This window comes from Callorhinchus milii, unplaced genomic scaffold (genome assembly GCF_018977255.1).
Source record: "Callorhinchus milii isolate IMCB2004 unplaced genomic scaffold, IMCB_Cmil_1.0 Scaffold11, whole genome shotgun sequence".
NCBI lineage: Eukaryota > Metazoa > Chordata > Chondrichthyes > Chimaeriformes > Callorhinchidae > Callorhinchus > Callorhinchus milii.
The window spans coordinates 1180538-1197768 of NW_024704752.1; the positions used below are offsets into that span (position 1 = coordinate 1180538).

The 17231-nt window shown below is 45.8% G+C and overlaps 1 protein-coding gene and 1 non-coding gene across 2 annotated transcripts; both read right to left on the reverse strand.

The window, feature by feature from the left end:
- Positions 1 to 795: 795 nt before the first annotated feature.
- Positions 796 to 16998, reverse strand: LOC103190460 (growth hormone secretagogue receptor type 1). Its single transcript, XM_007911256.2, has 4 exons — positions 16869 to 16998; positions 9292 to 9353; positions 7435 to 8278; positions 796 to 1120 (listed from the first exon to the last, which is right to left on the reverse strand). Exons 1-4 carry the CDS (start codon positions 16996 to 16998, stop codon positions 831 to 833), a joined length of 1326 nt encoding a protein of 441 aa, XP_007909447.2. The 3' UTR covers positions 796 to 830.
- On the reverse strand, positions 10908 to 10981 carry trnas-uga. Its single transcript has one exon. It is a non-coding gene; the product is annotated as a tRNA-Ser (tRNA).
- Positions 16999 to 17231: the final 233 nt, after the last annotated feature.

The following is a 17231-nucleotide window of genomic DNA, read 5'->3' on the forward strand; positions in this document are numbered from 1 at the left end:
GTGTATTCTGTGAAGCGCTTTGAGACATCTTGAAGACATGATAAGGCGCTATATCAAAGGCAAGGTTTATTATAGTATAGGATTAGTATCTGCTCACTGCATAACAGTGGCCCAAGAGTTGGAATATCTGTGACAATAATAAACTGAAGGTTTCCCACGAGTTTTGAATCACAATCAAAACAGTCAATGGACAACTTTCTAAATTCTCTTTAGAGCAGAGCAGGTCGAGGGGAGATTTAAATGAGGTGTTCTAAATTATGAGGGGTTTTGATAGAGCAGAAAGGGAGAAATTGTTTCCTCTGGCTGGTGGGTCGGAAACCAGAGGACATGGACTTAAGATAATTTGCAAAAGAACCAGAGGAGAGACGAGGAGACAGTTGTTTTAGCAGAGAGTTGTTATGGTCTGGAACGCACTGCCTGAAAGGCTGGTGGAAGCAAATTCGATAATAGCTTTTAAAAGGGAATTGGATAAGTACTTAAAAAGGAAAGATTTGCAGGGTTTTTTGAGGTAAGAGCGGGAGAGGGAGTGGGACTAGTTGGATAGTTCTTTCAAAGAGGTGCGATGGGCCGAATGGCTTCCTTCTGTGCTGTAAGATTCTATGATTCTTTACAGTCACACATCTTGTGGAAGGTTTACTATATTACAGTGATAAATGTCACTCTTTCATCTCAAAACAGGAAGTCTCTGGACAACACATCACATAGCATCGATCTGAGAAAGCAGTCTGTCTGTTACTAACTCGCCATCTCTGCCTTCAGCTAATGTCAGGCTGTAACAGCACACCCCAAATAACATCCTGCGGAAAAAAACTTATATTTTTAACATTCTGTCAAGTACTTATGCTGGATTCAGTCCAGGCCTGCGAGCTTTCCTCCTTGACTGTGGAGGGCTTCCTTCCGGAGGCTTTCTTGACTCGGAACATCTTGAAGGCAGCCACCCGGAACTTCTTCGACATGATATTGTAGAGGATGGGGTTGATGGCAGCGCTGAGATAGAAGAGCACCAGGGAGACCAGGTTACAGTACTGGCTGATCTGGGAGCCAGCCTCTGAGTTTGAGAACAGGTAGCGGCCGACATGAAAGGGGAGCCAACAGAGTATGAAGGCAAACACCACAACAGCTGGAAGACACACAGACAGGAATGTTAGACATGGGGCTCATGTGAAGTTATGTAATGTAGTGGTTAGAGCACTCGCCTCGCAGGCGAGAGGACTTGAGTTCGATTCCTGGGTGGGGAGAAACCTTAGTTTCTAACCTTAGTAGAGCAGTTTCCTTACTCTACCAGCATTGGTTTATCCAGCAGTAAGTAGGAATCTGGTTGTTAATCGATTGGCAATCGCTTTCCAGGAGTAATAATCCCACCAAAAAAATACATTGGTCACTCAATCCACGACAGTTTCTGGGACACTGCTGTGCGCATCGGCTGCTGTGTTTCTCCCACAAAATACATAGTCGGTTCTCTTTACAGAACAACAACAACAAGATTTCATTTATAGAGCGCCTTTCATGTCGGGAGGACGTCCCAAGGCGCTGGACAGTTGGGTCGGGACCCAAGCAGGGGGGAAATGGTCAGGGTGAGGGGAGGGAAGGGAGGGAGCGAGGAGGGGGTAGAGAGTTGAGAGGGGAGCTGAAGGCACGGCTGAAGAGAAAGGTATTGAGACCGACCTTGAAGGTGGAAAGGGAGGAAGCGGCGAAGGCACTGGGGGATAGAGTTCCAAAGCCTCGGGGCTGAGAGGCTGAAGGCCCGACCACCGATGGTAGGGCAGTTGGGGCGGGGGATGTGGAGCAGACCGGAGCCAGAGGAACGGAGGGTACGGGCAGGTAAGTAGGGGGATAGTAGGTCAGAGAGGTAGGAGGGAGCAAGTTCTGTGAATGGCCTTATAGGTGAGGATGAGGATCTTGAATTCGATCCTCTGGGGGATGGGGAGCCAGTGGAGACGAGCGAAGGCGAGGGCGAGGGCGAAGATGGGAGTGATGTGGTCCCGAAGCCTGGTGCAGGACAGTACACGAGCTACAGAGTTCTGAAGGATCTGCAGCTTGTGGAGGGAAGGCCGGGAAGGCCGATGAGGATAGTGTTCCCATAGTCCAGCCTTGAGGTGGTAAAGGTGTGGACCAGAGTTTCAGCCGCGTGAGGGGTGAGGTAGTCCCGTGTCTGGCGATGTTCCGGAGGTGATGGAAGGCGGTGCCAGTTGTGGCGCGGATATGAGGAAGAAAGGACAGCTCAGGGTCGAGGGGAACCCCGAGGTTCCTGATGGCTTTGAGAGGTTGAGAGTGCGGCCTTGGATGCTGATGGTGTCAGCGCCTGAGGTGCGGAGGCCCTGACGTGAGCCAATCAGGAGGGCCTCAGTTTTGCGCACGTTGAGCTGAAGAAAGTTATCTCTTGTCCCGGACTCGATGTCGGACAGACAGCTGTCAGGACATCGGGGGTCGTGGAGTTGAGGGTAGAGGAGGAAAGGTAGAGTTGGGTGTCATCCGCATACATGTGGGAGTTAACCCCATGTCTGCGGATGATGTCACCACAGGGGGAGCATATAGAGGGTGAAGAGGAGGGGACCGAGGACAGAGCCCTGAGGGACACCGCACGAGACAGTGCGGGGGCTGGAGGAAAAGCTGTTAGCGGAGACAAAATGGAGGTGGGACCTAAACCACTCAAGGACGGGGCCTTGAAGGTTGAGGTGGGAGGACAAGCGGTGGAGGAGCATAGAGTGGTCGACCGTATCGAATGCGGCCGATAGGGCGAGGAGGACGAGGAGGCAGAGGGAGCCCTGGTCGCAGATGGTCAAGATGTCATTGGTGACCTTGACCAGGGCGGTTTCTGTGCTATGGGCAGCGCAGAAACCCGTCTGGAGGGGTTCGAATAATGAATGGGTGGAGAGGAAAGAGCGCAGCTGCGAAGCGACGACTCTTTCAAGGACCTTGGACAGGAAGGCGAGGTGGGAGATGGGCCGGTAGCTTGATAGCTGGGACGCATCAAGGAAGGGTTTTTTCAATGTGCGAGCGATGATGGCAGTTTTTAGGGGAATGGGAACAGAGTCAGAGGAGAGGGACAGGTTGACGATGTCTGTGATATGTGGGGCAGGAGGTGGAGCTGGGAGATAAGGAGTGGAGTGGGGATGGGGTCAAGGGAGCAGGTGGTGGGTTTCAGGGACAGGATGAGTTTGGTGACAGAGGGTGGGGAAACGGGTTCGAAGGTGTGTACGGGAAGATGGGTAGGAGTCGGAGTGTGGGAGGGAGGGGGTGGGGGGTGGGTGGATGTTGGAGGGGAAGTGACCGCGGAGCGGATTCCCTTGATTTTGGATTCAAGGAAATCCAGCATCTCCTCGCAGTGAAGGTTGGAGGAGATGACCTGCGCGGGGTGGCGGGGGGGAACGGAGGAGTCGGGATGTGGTAGAAAACAGAAGCCTGGGGTTGTTCTTCACCTCCAGGATTGTCCTGGAGTAGAAGGATGACTTGGCCGAGGCTTGAGTGGAGCGGTAGATTTTGAGGAGGTCCAGCCAGATTTGTCGGTGGACCGTTAGGCCAGATTTGACGCAGGTGCGTTCAGCGGCCCCGCACCTGGCTCTTCAGTGAGCGGAGGTGGGTGGTGAACCAGGGGGAGGAGCGAGAGTAAGAGACAGTATGGGAGGTGATGGAGGTAAGACTGTCGAGTGTGGAGGAGAGGGTGTTGTGGAGGAGGGTGAGAGCAGAAGAGGGGTCGGTGAGGGTTGAAGGCCAGAGGGAGAGGAGTTCAGAGGACTCCAAGCAGCAGTTAGGGATTGTGGGGGTAACTTCTTCCAGGGGCCGTAGAAGATGGTGGTGGGTCTGATGGAGGTGGGGAGGGGGGTGGAGGTGGTGAAGGAGATGAAGTGGTGATCGGAGACGCGCTTTGAGACGTCTGGAAGACGTGATAAGGCGCTGTATCAAATGCAAGGATTATTATTATTATTATCATCTAAAGTCCTTTCAGACAAGCTGCCAGAGGTGAAGAGAGAGTTTGTTAACCCTGCTGCTCTGCACAGTCTCGTCAAAACAGTCAAAATTTTCTGGAAGAAAGTAAGACGAAGCTTTTTGATGCGCTGAACGGTTTCAGGGACATTTGGGATTGTAAGGAATTGGAAGTGTCACTTGGGTAATTTGAATGTCTTACAAATTGAAAAGAAATTTGATTACCTGAATGAATATAAGCAGGCTGCTGGGTGCGAAGACATGATTACAATATTAACGAGCCTCAAGTCAGGCTGGAGATTAGAATTACTTTTATTCCCTCCACTCCTGATCGCAACCCTCAGCTCGGGTCCAAATCGTTCAGAGCATTGGGACGTCCTCCAGGCATGAAAGGTGCTGCGTAAATGTCATTTGTTGTTGTTGTTACAGGATTTTTTTATTTACAAGTTTGTTTGCAAATCTCGCAAATTATGCACCTTTGCTGCCAGATGAGCGACCAGTAGAAATGATTCTTCACTGTTTATTCTCTTAAAATGTTTCCAACCATTGGGTTCTACCACTTACTGTAGAGATCTTGACTGGAGACAATCACTTACACTTGTAATTTACAATTACCAGCAAACCACAATCTCCTCCTAACTCTGTCCGTTCCAGTGTACATCACACATTTACATTTGAAATGTATTTGAAATCCTCTTTGGTTAAAAGGAGTAGGAGGGTGACCGACGGCACAGGGGTTCAAAGAGGATTTGAAAGACAGTACATTTAAAATAATAATCCACGACTGTTTGTGGGACAATTGGCCGAAGTGTTTTGCCCACAAAATGTACAGTCAATTCACTTTACAGTCCGAAACAAAAACAGAAATGGCTGGGACCCCTCAGCAGGTCAGGCAGCATCTGTGGAGAAAGGAAAGTGAGTCAAGGTTTTGGGTCGACGACCCTTCATCAGAACTGGGGCTTGTTGGGAGCGAGAGGCTTTTAAGGGCTAACAGAGAGGGGGGAGGCAGGGCAAGGAAGATGAAGGATAAAATGGGGTAGAGGGCAGGGGATGATGGGATAAAGAGGTGTTAATGATGCAAAACAAAGGGGGGAAAATCTTGTTGCATGTCCCCCCCACCCTCCCACCCCCCGTTTTGCATTATTAACCCCTCTATTCCCCTGTTCTGTTGCAATTCCCCCCTTTGTTTTGCATCACTATCAGCTCTGTAACCCATCATCCCCTGCCGTCTCCCCATGTTCTCCTTTGTCCTCCTTGCCCTGCCTCCCACCAATGTTAGCCCTTAAAAGCATCTCTCTCCCAACATACCCCAGTTCTGACGAAGGATCGTGGACCCGAAACAGTGACTCACTTTCCTCTCTCCATAGATGCTGCCTGACCTGCTGAGGGTTCCCGGCCACTTCTGTTTTTTGTTTCAGATTTCCAGCATCTGCAGCATTTTGCATTTTGTCACTTTACACTCTATTCTGTGAAGCGCTTTGAGACGTCTCAAAGACGTGACAAGGCACTATATTAAATGCAAGGATTATTATTGGATTTAAAATGTAAATTTCAAATACATTTAACTATTTGAAATACATTTAACTACAAGGCTGAAGAGTTTAACAGGCTATCACTAGACACTCACTAACACTAGTCCATTATGTCACTGAGTAAACTTCTCTCAAGTGTCAGATACAGGTTATCACTTGCTCTCCACACTCCAGCACTACTTCATAACATCATCATGTACAATTACAGCATAGCTTACAGTTCCTGACAGCTTTGCTTATATCTTCCTTACATCGAATCCCTTTCACTCCATAGCCTAATGAGAAGGAAGTAGGAGATTAGAGATGCTTCACTGATACAGGGCAAGATGTTTCATGCTTTTTCATGGCTCTTTGTGGAGTCCTGTAGTGTAGTGATTAGAGCACTCGCAAGTGAGAAGACCTGGGTTTGATTCCTGGGTGGGGCGAAACCTTGGGCAAGTTTCCTTACGCCACACGCCTCTGTTTATCTAACAGTAAGTAGGAACCCGAATCTTAGTCGATTGGTGAATCTCTTTACAGAGGGAATTAATCGCTTCAAAATAATAATAATAATTTGGTCCCTCAATCCACGACTGTTTGTGGGACACTGCTGTACATAATTGGCTGCCGAGTTTCCCCCATGAAATATGCAGTCAATTCACTTTACAGTATATTCTGTGAAGCGCTTTCCGACATCTCAAAGATGTGATAAGGCGCTTTATCAAATGCAAGGATTATTATTACTAATATTCAGGGAGCTACCTCCGGTTAGCAACACAATGTTTTTATTGTCTTCTCCCATTCTCCACGACACATCACAAGATTTAAACACTAAATTATCTCCCCCCAAAATCGGTGTGCAGTAATCTGAGGTTTGATTAATGTCACATACACAACCATAATAATCCTTAATAATAATATTTATTATATTACTATTGTCCAAGTTGATATAGCACCTTATCATGTTTTCGAGACGTCTCAAAGCGCCTCGCAGGATACACTTTAAATGGAGTGACTGTGCAATATTTCAACCAACGTGTTCATGAGAAACCCCAGCAACGCAACAGTTTCTCAGCAATGTTTGCTGTTTCTCAGCTCGCGTTTCACACCTGATAAGCCGTAAATGTAACATGAGTCAGGAATAGAAATATGCCCAAATTGTTCTGACTTTGTACTTTGTTGCACATTTTCTGCCACTCAGGCAATGCACACTATAATCATTAATTTGCTTGATGTTGTTCTGATTACATTGGTAAGGATGCAATTACAATGGCAAATACATAACCCAGTGTGCTGCCTTGATTAAATCCATTTTAGTGATAAAAAGGTCACAGTCTGCTGATTTCCATCACTGCACCATATGTTTGTTTACTACATCGGAAAGATCTGGTCAACACGGTTTCATTAAGACATCTATTTAAAGAAGCAAGCCATAAATAATAAATTATACTGCATATATATTTACATATAAAAAAAACAAGTTTTTACGTGTACAACAAAAGAACAACAAAATTACATTTATAGAGCGCCTTTTACATCGGGAGGACATCCCATATGTAGTACATATGGTTTATGTAGTGGTTAGAGCACTCGCCTCGCAAGCAAGAGGACCCGGGTTTGATTCCCTGGCAGGGCGCAACCTTAGGCAAGTTTCCTCACTCCACACGCCTCTGTTTATCTACCTGTACAGTAAGTAGGAACCCAGGTGTTAGTCAATCGGCAGATCACTTTCTGGGGATAATAATCCCTTTTTAAAAAAATTTGGTCACACAATCCACGACTGTTTGTGGACGCTGCTGTGGGCAATTGGCTGCCGTGTTTCGTCCACAAAATACACAGTTAAATTCACTTTATAATATATTCTGTGGAGTGCTTTGAGACGTCTCGAAGGCGTGATAGGCGCTGTATCAAATGATAAGGCACTATATAAAATGCAAGGATTATTATTATTGTAAGGATGCCACCTTTACAAAAGTCCCACTTTACAGAGTCACCTTACCTAACATCTTGATAGTTTGCTTGTTATTCTTGTGCCTGTTGTTGAGGTTTGGACCGATTGTTTCTTTCTTGCGCCTCCACAATTTCCTCCCGATGAGGCTGTAGAGGATGGAGAGGCAGAAGACAGGCAGGAAGAAGTAGATACTGGAAACCAACACCATGATGTTCAGAAGGCCCGACCTGACAGCAAACTCGGTGGCCTTGCACTCGTTGGTCTCCAGTGGGTCTGTCCCATTCATATGCTCGACCCCAACCAGGACAAAGATGGGTCCAGCGCACAAGAAGGCTACTGTCCAGAGGAAGAGGATGATGCCTTTGACTCTCCCCTTGGTGATGACAACCTTGGCTTTGAGAGGGAAGCAGATGGCGAGGTATCTCTCCACACTGAGCGCTGTGATGTTGAGGATGGTGGAGTAAGTACAGCTCTCGCTGATGAATTGGAACATCTTACAGAGCATCACTCCAAAATTCCAGGGTCTGTACTGCCAGATCCGATACAGGTCAAAGGGCATACACATAAAGATCATCAGATCAGACAGCGCCATGCTGGACAGGTAGAAATTGATGGTCGTCCTCATGTCTCTGAACTTCGAGACAATCAGGATAGTCATTATGTTCCCCGTTATCCCGATCAAGGAGAGCAGAGCACAGATCACCGTTATCCCGGTCAGAATAGGGATTGGGAAGAGGTTGACTGGATAGTAATCATCCTCAAATTTTGAGTCGTCCAGGCTGCAATTCTGGTCACAGCTTTCATTGTTGAAGGAGTTGGACATGATGGCTGTTTGGCTGGGGCTTTGGTTGGGGACCAGATAGCTGGTGCCTTCTTGTTCCTGGTCTGCACGCTGATGCACCAAAGATCAGAGGATGGAAAGTGTAATGAGCAGATATCTCCAAGATCTAAAGGCACAAAGTCTCTGGAGTGTGGCCTACACACTGTCGCTCAGAGTCCTGTAGCTCAGTAGTTAGAGAACTGGCTTCGCAAGCGAGAGGACCTGAGTTTGATTCCTGGGCAGGGCGTAACGTTGGGCAAGTTTCCACACTCCACACACTTCTGTTTATCGAGCAGTATTAGGAACCCAGTTGTTAGTTGATTGACGGATCACTCTTACAGGAGTAATAATTACTTCAATAAAAAAAATGTGGTCACTCAATCTACGACTGTTTGTGGGGACGCTGCTGTGTACAATTGGCTGCCGTGTTTTGCCCACAAAATATATAGTCAATTCACTTTACAGTATATTCTGTGAAGCGCTTTGAGACATCTCAAAGACGTGATACAGCTCTATATCAAATGCAAGGATTATTATTATTAATATTAAGCCCTAAAGACACAAAGACTTGGGAGTCTGGCTCTACAGCCCAGGTCCCCTCTGCAACTAAGTGAGTGAGTGAGGGAGGGATGGATGGAGGGGGGGTTCGACAATTATCAGACGGTTTAGAGCGAGCTAAGACCGTCCCAAATCCATCTCACTTGTACACACTCAGTCCCTCTCTTTTCCACCTTCCTCTCGAGTTTTTCCAATGATTTCCATTTCTTATTTTCTGCTTTTTTTTTCCACAACCAGAACAACAGCAGCAAATCTCAGTCAATGGAAACAGCGTCTTTCAGTGCAAGTGTTCGGTGAAGCTCTCAATAACGCAGCAGCAAGGTACGAGTCATGTCGGGTCGGAAAGTAGAGTAGGGAGCAGTGTCAAAGGCTTGCCTGGAGCGTGAGGTGAGAGGCGACAAGAGGAGTACAGATGTTCCCTCTACAGAGGCAAAGTGTGTTCTCAGCCCGTTTCCTCCACCACCGGCGGAGACTCAGACTCCATCCAGCTGTGCTCTGTGGTGTCCTGAAGCCTGTATTGATCCCACCTGGATGTTCCCAGCTCCAGGACTGTCCTCGAACGGCAGATCCCTAATGCGCTTAACCTTTTCTAAGCAGAATGTAAGTCCCTTTGACAGTGCTGTAAACACCAGTCATCTGCTGTGAGTTTCTGCTCAGACTGATCCAGGGCTCGTTTAACATCTAATGTGATAATAATGAGAGAGAGAGAGAGAGAGAGAGAGAAAGAGAAAGGAGGAGTAAGGAGAGAGAGAATGTACAAGACACTGACTCCCTCTTCTCTGTTTGGCCAATTTAATATCAATATCTGTAACACGCAGAAAACAAGGTGATTTTCACGTAATTAAATAAGTATTGAACAATAGTGGAAATAATTCTCTTACAATCAAGAAAATGAAATAAAATAAATCATTGGACATCCAATGAAAAATGACTGACCACTGTAATAAAATCTCCCTCAACCAATAAAATAAAATAAAACATAAAAAAAGATAAAAGTAGTTCAATGTCACTCAGTGATTGAAATAGAATGAATGAGTTTGTGCTTGAGGTACAGATCAGCCATGATCTTATAGAATGGCGGAACAGGCTCGAGGGGCTGAATGGCCTCCTCCTGTTTCTATGTTTCTATGGTTCTAACAAATGCAAAACAGGGTAAAGATTAACTGAGAATGGAACTAAGTTTCCTCCCAGATTACATTTACCATATTGATAGATGTTATCCGATGAATCAAATGATAATGGGGGAACCGTGGCTTAAATCAGTGTTTTGAGTGAGTTTTTGAGACACGCACAGTCGATATAACACTGAGGATTTGCTTTTATGCCATCTTCCCGCATCATCCCCAGAGCTCAAGTAAAACTCAGACCTTACGTTTTGTTACTTGGAAGATGCCTAAATGCTACTTATTACGTATTTACAACAACAACAACAACACGCGTTGTTTTCACTTAGAAGTTGATCCCAAGTTACTTGTCTTTTCACAGGAATCGAGACGTTTAAAAACTGTGCCAATCCCCGTATATTAATCTTCCCTCCCAGGAGAAGGTGTAAATGTGCTGAGAGGGTCTGATTTGTTGCACTATTTTGCAGACACTGTCATCCCTGTGTTAAGTAGGCTCCATGCTACTTGGCGGAGTGTTTATCTAACTGGATATTAAAGCGACATTGACTCCATTTCATTAGGAAGTTGGTCAACAGAACCACGGATGCATCTCTATATAAACACAACTAATGTATTTGAGTATTTATGTACATAGAAGCGCAGATTGTTACACGCCAAAAACACGTCATTCAACCCATCGAGTCTGTACTGGTATTCTCCACACGAGCTGCCTCATCTATTCCTTACTCGCCCGCGCTCCCTCCCCAATTTACTTTATCCTCTTTTAATAAAACCCTTGCATTTGATATAATGCCTGGTCACCGAGACGTCTCAAAGCGCTTCATAGAATATACTGCAAAGTGAATTGACTCTATATTTTTGGGGCAGCCAATTGCGCACAGCAGCGTCCCACAAACAGCCATGGATTGAGTGACCGCATATTTTTTTNGGAGGGATTTTTACCCGTTTGACTGACAACCGGGTTCCTATTTACTGCGAGGTGAACAGAGACGTGTGGAGTAAGGAAACTTGCTGAAGTTTCACCCCGCCCGGGAATCGAATCCAGGTCCTCTCGCTTTCAAGGCGAGTGCTCTAGCCACTGAGCTACAGGACTCCACAAAAGCACTCTCCCAATTCCGGTTGAAAAGGATTTATAGACTCTACCTCAACTATGGCTTATTGCATAGATGTGGGATCTCCTTGGAGCTGAACTGGCTCCATGGTGACCTGCCTGCCAATGGAATGTCGGAATCAAGTCAGCCCTCTGTGACGGTCTCTATTCCAGTTCCTGAGCCAGGAGGGTCCTCAGTATTCCAGGGCACTCACTGCTGATGGCAGCACAGCCCGGCCTGGCTTATCAGCAGAACATGGAAGGGTAAACCAGTCACTGGGGCAGGGCGTCATCCCACTCAGCTCCTATTAACCCTAACGGGGAGGGCGGTCCTAGCTGGAGATGCAGCAGGAAAGTTTGCCAGACTGCGATATCAATGGCAAGCTGTGTGGTTTTATCTGGTTAGACTCCAGCAGTTACCCCAACGCACACTCTGGGCTCCCCCCAAGCCTTGACTCTTGCCAACCTGTGTCTAATACTCCCCGGAATTAGGTAAGCAGGAAGCATCCCTCCAGGGAGAAAGAGAGAGAGAGAGAGAGCGCATTCCATTCCATGGCTCTGGGATTTCCATGTGTAGGTGGGAGTCAAGAAATTCTCAGCTTGGTTTGGAGACTCTTAAGCTACGGTGATGGGTTTCTGTGGTTGGCCAAAAAAAAATTATGGCAGAAAATTCCGTAATCCAACCACCCTCTGGTAAACACTTTTTTTTCTAACTTCTCTTTAATTCCTCTCTTTTCTCTTTTGTGATTACGTGAAGTTGATGCCCTGTTCCTGACTCACTGGACAGTGGTAGCGATCTATTACTTTATCCCTCCTATGCCCTTCTCCTGCTTTTGTCCTTCAGATGGTCTTTGACCTGCAGTTTCCCTGATCCCTTACCGATATTTCAGTTTTGTTTTTGCTCAGCCTGACGTCTGACACGTGTGGAAACCCATCACCGTTGCTTAAGAGTCTCCAAACCCAACTGAGAATTCCCTGCCTCCCACCTACACATGGAAATCCTAGCTATTTAGTTTATCACCATAGAATCCCAGAATAACCCCAGCACAGAAGCAAGTGATAGTTTGGTGTGTTCTGTTAATGTTAGCAGTTTAGCTCCAGTTGAGTTCAACCCACTACACCCGCATATTTTTTTTACCCTTTAAGATTATCTTTTGCAGTGTCCCTATTCACTTCCCTTTTAGAGAGTGTTATTGAGCTTCAGCAGCAGTTTTTGGTAAAGTATTCCATATTCTAAAAACTCATTAATAATAATAATAACAATAATCCTTGCATTTGATATAGCGCCTCATCACGTTGTTGAGACGTCTCAAAGCACTTCACAGAATATACTGTAAAGTGGATTGTCCTTGTGCAAGGAGGGTACTCAAACGTGGATTGACTGTATATTTTGTGGGCAGCCAATTGTGCACAGCAGTGTCCCACAAACAGTTGTGGATTGAGTGACCAAATATTTTTCTAAGTGATTATTACCCCCAGAATGTGATCCGCCAATCAACTGACAACCGGGCTCCTACTTACTGCTGGGTAAACAAAACTGAAGTGTGTGGAGTAAGGTAACTGGAGCCCCTAAGTGTAGTGGTTAGACAACAACAACACAACAACAACAACAAGATACATTTATATTTCACTATGGGAGGATGTCGCAATTTGTTAGAGCGCTCACCTCGCAATTACGAGGACTCGGGTTCGATTCCCGGGCGGGGCAAAACCTTAGGCAACCTTAGCTCCACACACACGCCTCTGTTTACCTGGCAGTAAGTAGGAACCCGCTTGTTAGTCGCTCGTCTTAATGTATTTCTGAGTATCCGAATCTTTCAAAAAAACAGATTAAGAAAATAACAGTATCTTGCAATACATGAGAAATATATTTTGTTATGTCTGATTTGAAAAAGCATGGTTGACAATTCTTGGCAAATTTCACAACCACTTTGTAATCCGACTCAAACCACTCAGGAGGTTTCAGGTGGAGCAACAGTCTGACATGTCCATCTAGTGGTTGCTTTGTGACACTGATGAGTTTCTGGGATCTCTGGTATTGACAGCACAGCAAAGCTAATCCTGTTACATATGTGATTTGTACCTTTTGAAATTGGTTATTTGGTGGTAACTATGGTTATGAACGATCGGGTGGAAGATAAAACGCACTGATTACAGTCAGAGCAGGTAATTCTAAACTCTTCTTGGTCACGGGTGAGGCCGTCACTTGAAATAATGTACCCAGTTTTGAGCAATCTCCCTTCAGGAGGACATTGATATGTTGGTACATACTCAGAGCAGAGAGTCATAAGGACAGTACCAGGACCTCAGTGATGAGGAGAGCCTAGCAGAGCTGCACTTGTAAACCTTTCACGTCGGCAGGACGTCCCAAGGCATTGGACAGTCAGTGGTTTGGACCCGAACTGGGGGTCGGGATTGGGAAGGGTGGAGAGCAAGTGGGGGGAAGGAGGGTGATCGAAAGCATGGTCAAAGGCAAAGGTTTTCAGATGGATCTTGAAGGAGGCGAGGGAAAGGGTGAGGCGGAAGGACTGCGGATGGAGTTCCAGAGGGTGGGGGCAGAGTGGCAGAAGGCCGGTGGAGTTGGGTGAGGATGGGGGTGATAGGGTCATGGAGTTTGGTGCGGGAGAGGACACGGGCTTCAGAGTTCTGGATGATCTGCAGCCTATGGAGGAGTTGGGGAGGCCGACAAGCAGTGAGCTTGTATAGTCAAGCCTGGATGTTATGAAAGTGTGCTTGAGGGTTTCGGTGGCCTGCGGTGTGAGACAGTGGAGGAGCCGGGTGAAGTTGCTGAGGTGGGGGAAGGCAGAGCATGGATGTGGGGTAGAAAGGATAGTTGAGGGTCAAACAAGACACAAGGTTTCGGACTGGCTTAAAGTAGAGTGACTGTGTGCTTTGTGGGCAAAATGAAACAGCACATGGAGTGGGTCACCAATTTTATGTGGGGGATTTTGGCCAGGACACCAGAAAAAACTCCTCAAATAGTCCTGTGGGATGTTTAATGTCCACCCGAACAGGCAGACAGGACCTCGATTTAAAAGTCTCATCTGAAGGACGGCATGTACGACAACGCAACACCCCCCCCCCACCCCAGCGCTGCATTGGAGCATCCGCTTAGACTGCGTGATTCCAAGTCCTGACCGGGGGGCTTGAATGCGGAAGCTACAATTTCATACAAGTATTTATTAAAAACACTTCAGCCAATGATGTATACACATTTATTGTAATGTATCAGCCAACAGAAAACAGGATCAGTCACTGTCCAAAGATGAACGTAACCTGCTTTTATTTATTATTATTATTATTATTATTATTTATATACACAGTAAATGAGGAGAATCCATCATGAACACAGTCATGTGTATTGTCTGTGAACTCAGTGTTTGCTGCAGGTGTTAATATAGTAAAGTGAAAATGACCTTTAAAGAAAATCGTGCATTATTATGTCGCCTTGAACTTCAAAATGTCTGGAAGCGTGACACAAGTAATGACTGTCCTGGTAGGTGCCTTTTTTAAGTCAACGCAGTAACTACTTTGCTCGTAAGTAAAGTCCCAGAAACAGTTGTGAGGTCAGTGACCAATTCATTCTGGATTGTTGGCCAGGCCATCAGGGGAAACTGCTTTCTCTCTCGTTTTTCCAATCATGTCACAGGATCTTTAACTCCCATCTGAACAGGTGGCATCTCGGTCTAACGTCTTCTCCAAAGGACGACATCCTTGACAATAATAAGAATCGCTGCATTTGATCCAGTGCCTAATCGCGTCATTGAGATGTCTCAAAGTACTTTGCAGAATATATCGGTAAGTGGAATAACTATGTATTCTGTGGGCGAAAAGCGTCAGCCAATTGCGCAAAGCAGTGTCCCACAAACAGTCGTGGATTGAGTGACCACATTTTTCATTGAGGGGTTATTATTTTATTACTATAATTATTATAATAATTATAGTAATACATAATATTATAACAATGAATTGTCTCTCTTAATAACTATGCTGCAACTATTGGAGCTCAAATTCCAACATGAACCTTGAAACCACAACCTTTTGATTGAGAGGTGAGAGAGCTGCCGACTGAGCCAGGCTTCAATCTATTTAAGGTTTCTTACTGTTGAATTCTGACACAGTGGTCAGTCAGTGTCTGCGCTGTACTTGTGAATTAGCATGTTATCTGACGGTGAATAGCTGCGGTGCCTGGTTAGTGAGTCACAGTCTCTAGGTATCCAATCCTAGAGAGGGGCGAGGAGATAGGACAATTTGTACATTCATTTAAAAACGCTTGAGAGAGTTACTACAGCTTGTCTGGCTCCACTCTATCAGGGGCTTTCTTGCTAGTTGAATCATTGCTCCCTCGGAAATAAAAGTCGCTGGGAACACGCAGCAGGTCAGGCAGCATCTATAGAGAGTGGAAAGTGAGCTAACTTTTCAGGTCAATCATCTTTTCTCAGACGTAAAACATTAACCCACTTTCCTCTCTCATTAGATGCTGCCTGACCTTCCTAGTGTTCCCAGCGACTTGTGTTTTTATTTCAGATTTCCAGCATTTGCAGTGTTTTGCCATCGCTCCCTCTGAGCCTGTTCCACAGCTGACGCTGTGTGAGCAGCTACACTACAATTGATCGAGTTCACACTAACTGGGGATGCCAACAAAACACAGAGAATCGCTCTCCAGTCTGTACGAAATAAGGATGAAAAAAATCTCAACGATTAATGTCCCTGAATAGCTTAGAGCTCAAAGAAAAACAGAAGTCGCTGGGAACACTCATCAGGTCAGGCAGAATCTATGGAGAAAGGAAATGATCCAAAACATTGACTCACTTTCCTTTCTCCATAGATGCTGCCTGAGTGTTCTCAGTGACTTCTGTTTTTGTTTCAGATTTCCATCATTTGCAGTATTCTGCATTTTGTTTAACTTAGGGCTCAGTTCATTTACCAGCGGTTTGGAAGACAATGGTCTTTGAACCTTCTTCCAAATGTCCCTGAGCCCCTGCTATTGATTACTGGTATACAATGCAATACAATATACAACAGCAATAATAATCCTTGCATTTGATATAGCGCCTTATCACGTCGTTGAGACGTCACAAAGCGCTTCACAGGATACATTGTAAAGCGCTCTGGGACATGACCCCACTGAAAGGCGCGATATAAATGCAAGCTGTTGTTGTTGTAAATTGGATTGTCTATGTATTTTGTGAGCAAAATGAATATTTACAATGCAATTTACATTTATGTACAGAGTGTTTTACATATAAACATAAGTGGCTTGAAAACGTTTGATTCAAATTCATTGTCCCATACGCAGAAAATAACAGAACAGTTTGACAAAGTGTTGTGAATTGGGGAAAGAGAGGTGTGGTTTACCTGCTTTGACAAGTTACCTCCCGCTGTAGTTGTTTGGAGAGTGAAACATTTGGCATTGGAAATGAATTTCAGGGTTTAGTTGTTGAATAATAACAATAATAATAATAATCCTTGCATTTGATATAGCGCTTTATCAGGTCTTGCAGACAGCTGTAAAGTGAATTGACTGTATATTTTGTGGGTGAAATGTGGCAGCCAATTACACACAGCAGCGTCCCTCAAACAGTCATGGACTGAGTAACCAAATTATTATTATTATTTTTATTATTTATTTTTTGAAGCGATTAATACCCCAGAAAGCGACAGTCAACTAAGAACCGGGTTCCTACTCACTGTTAGGTAAATAAAGGCATGTGGAGTAAGGAAGCTTGCCCAACATTTAGCCCTGCCCAGGAATCGAACCTGGGTCCTCTTGCTTGCGAGGCGAGTGCTCTAACCACTGAGCTACAGGACTCTACAGGACTTCAGTGTCAAGTGTGACCATTGCCACACTGAACCCACCTAGAGCTGTGCTAAAAAGGCCCAATTTTACTCTGACTTCCAGTAGCTGTTGTCCCAAGCCTCGGAGTTTCCTCAACATCTGACAGACATGTTCCCTGAGCGTGGTTCAGGGCAGCTTGTGACGTGCCAGCCCCTTCGCTGTTCTCCAGCTCCAAGTCCATTGCCACGTACCCAGGCTTACTGGTTTATTCAGGTCCTCATGTGAGAGGGCTTTGGCAAACACAATGTTCGTGCACCATGAAGCCAACCAAATTCATACAATCCAGGGGGAAGGGCAAGGGGTAAATTAGGAGAATATTTTTCTGAATGGCTCTCAATTTCTATGGCTTTGAAGCCGTGTGTGACGCAATCCCAAAAGCACATCAAGTGGTTCTGAGCTGCCTCTTTCAGTCCT

What these genes read in the sequence shown, in the direction of transcription:
- LOC103190460 (XM_007911256.2), bottom strand. Translation starts at nt 16,998, where the DNA reads ATGGACTTGGAGCTGGAGAACAGCGAAGGGGCTGGCACGTCACAAGCT. An exon ending in CTGGAGCTGGGAACATCCAG is followed by an intron (nt 8,279 to 9,291) that starts GTGGGATCAATA and finishes TTGGTGCATCAG; the next exon opens with CGTGCAGACCAGGAACAAGA. An exon ending in GCAAACTATCAAGATGTTAG is followed by an intron (nt 1,121 to 7,434) that starts GTAAGGTGACTC and finishes TGTGTCTTCCAG; the next exon opens with CTGTTGTGGTGTTTGCCTTC.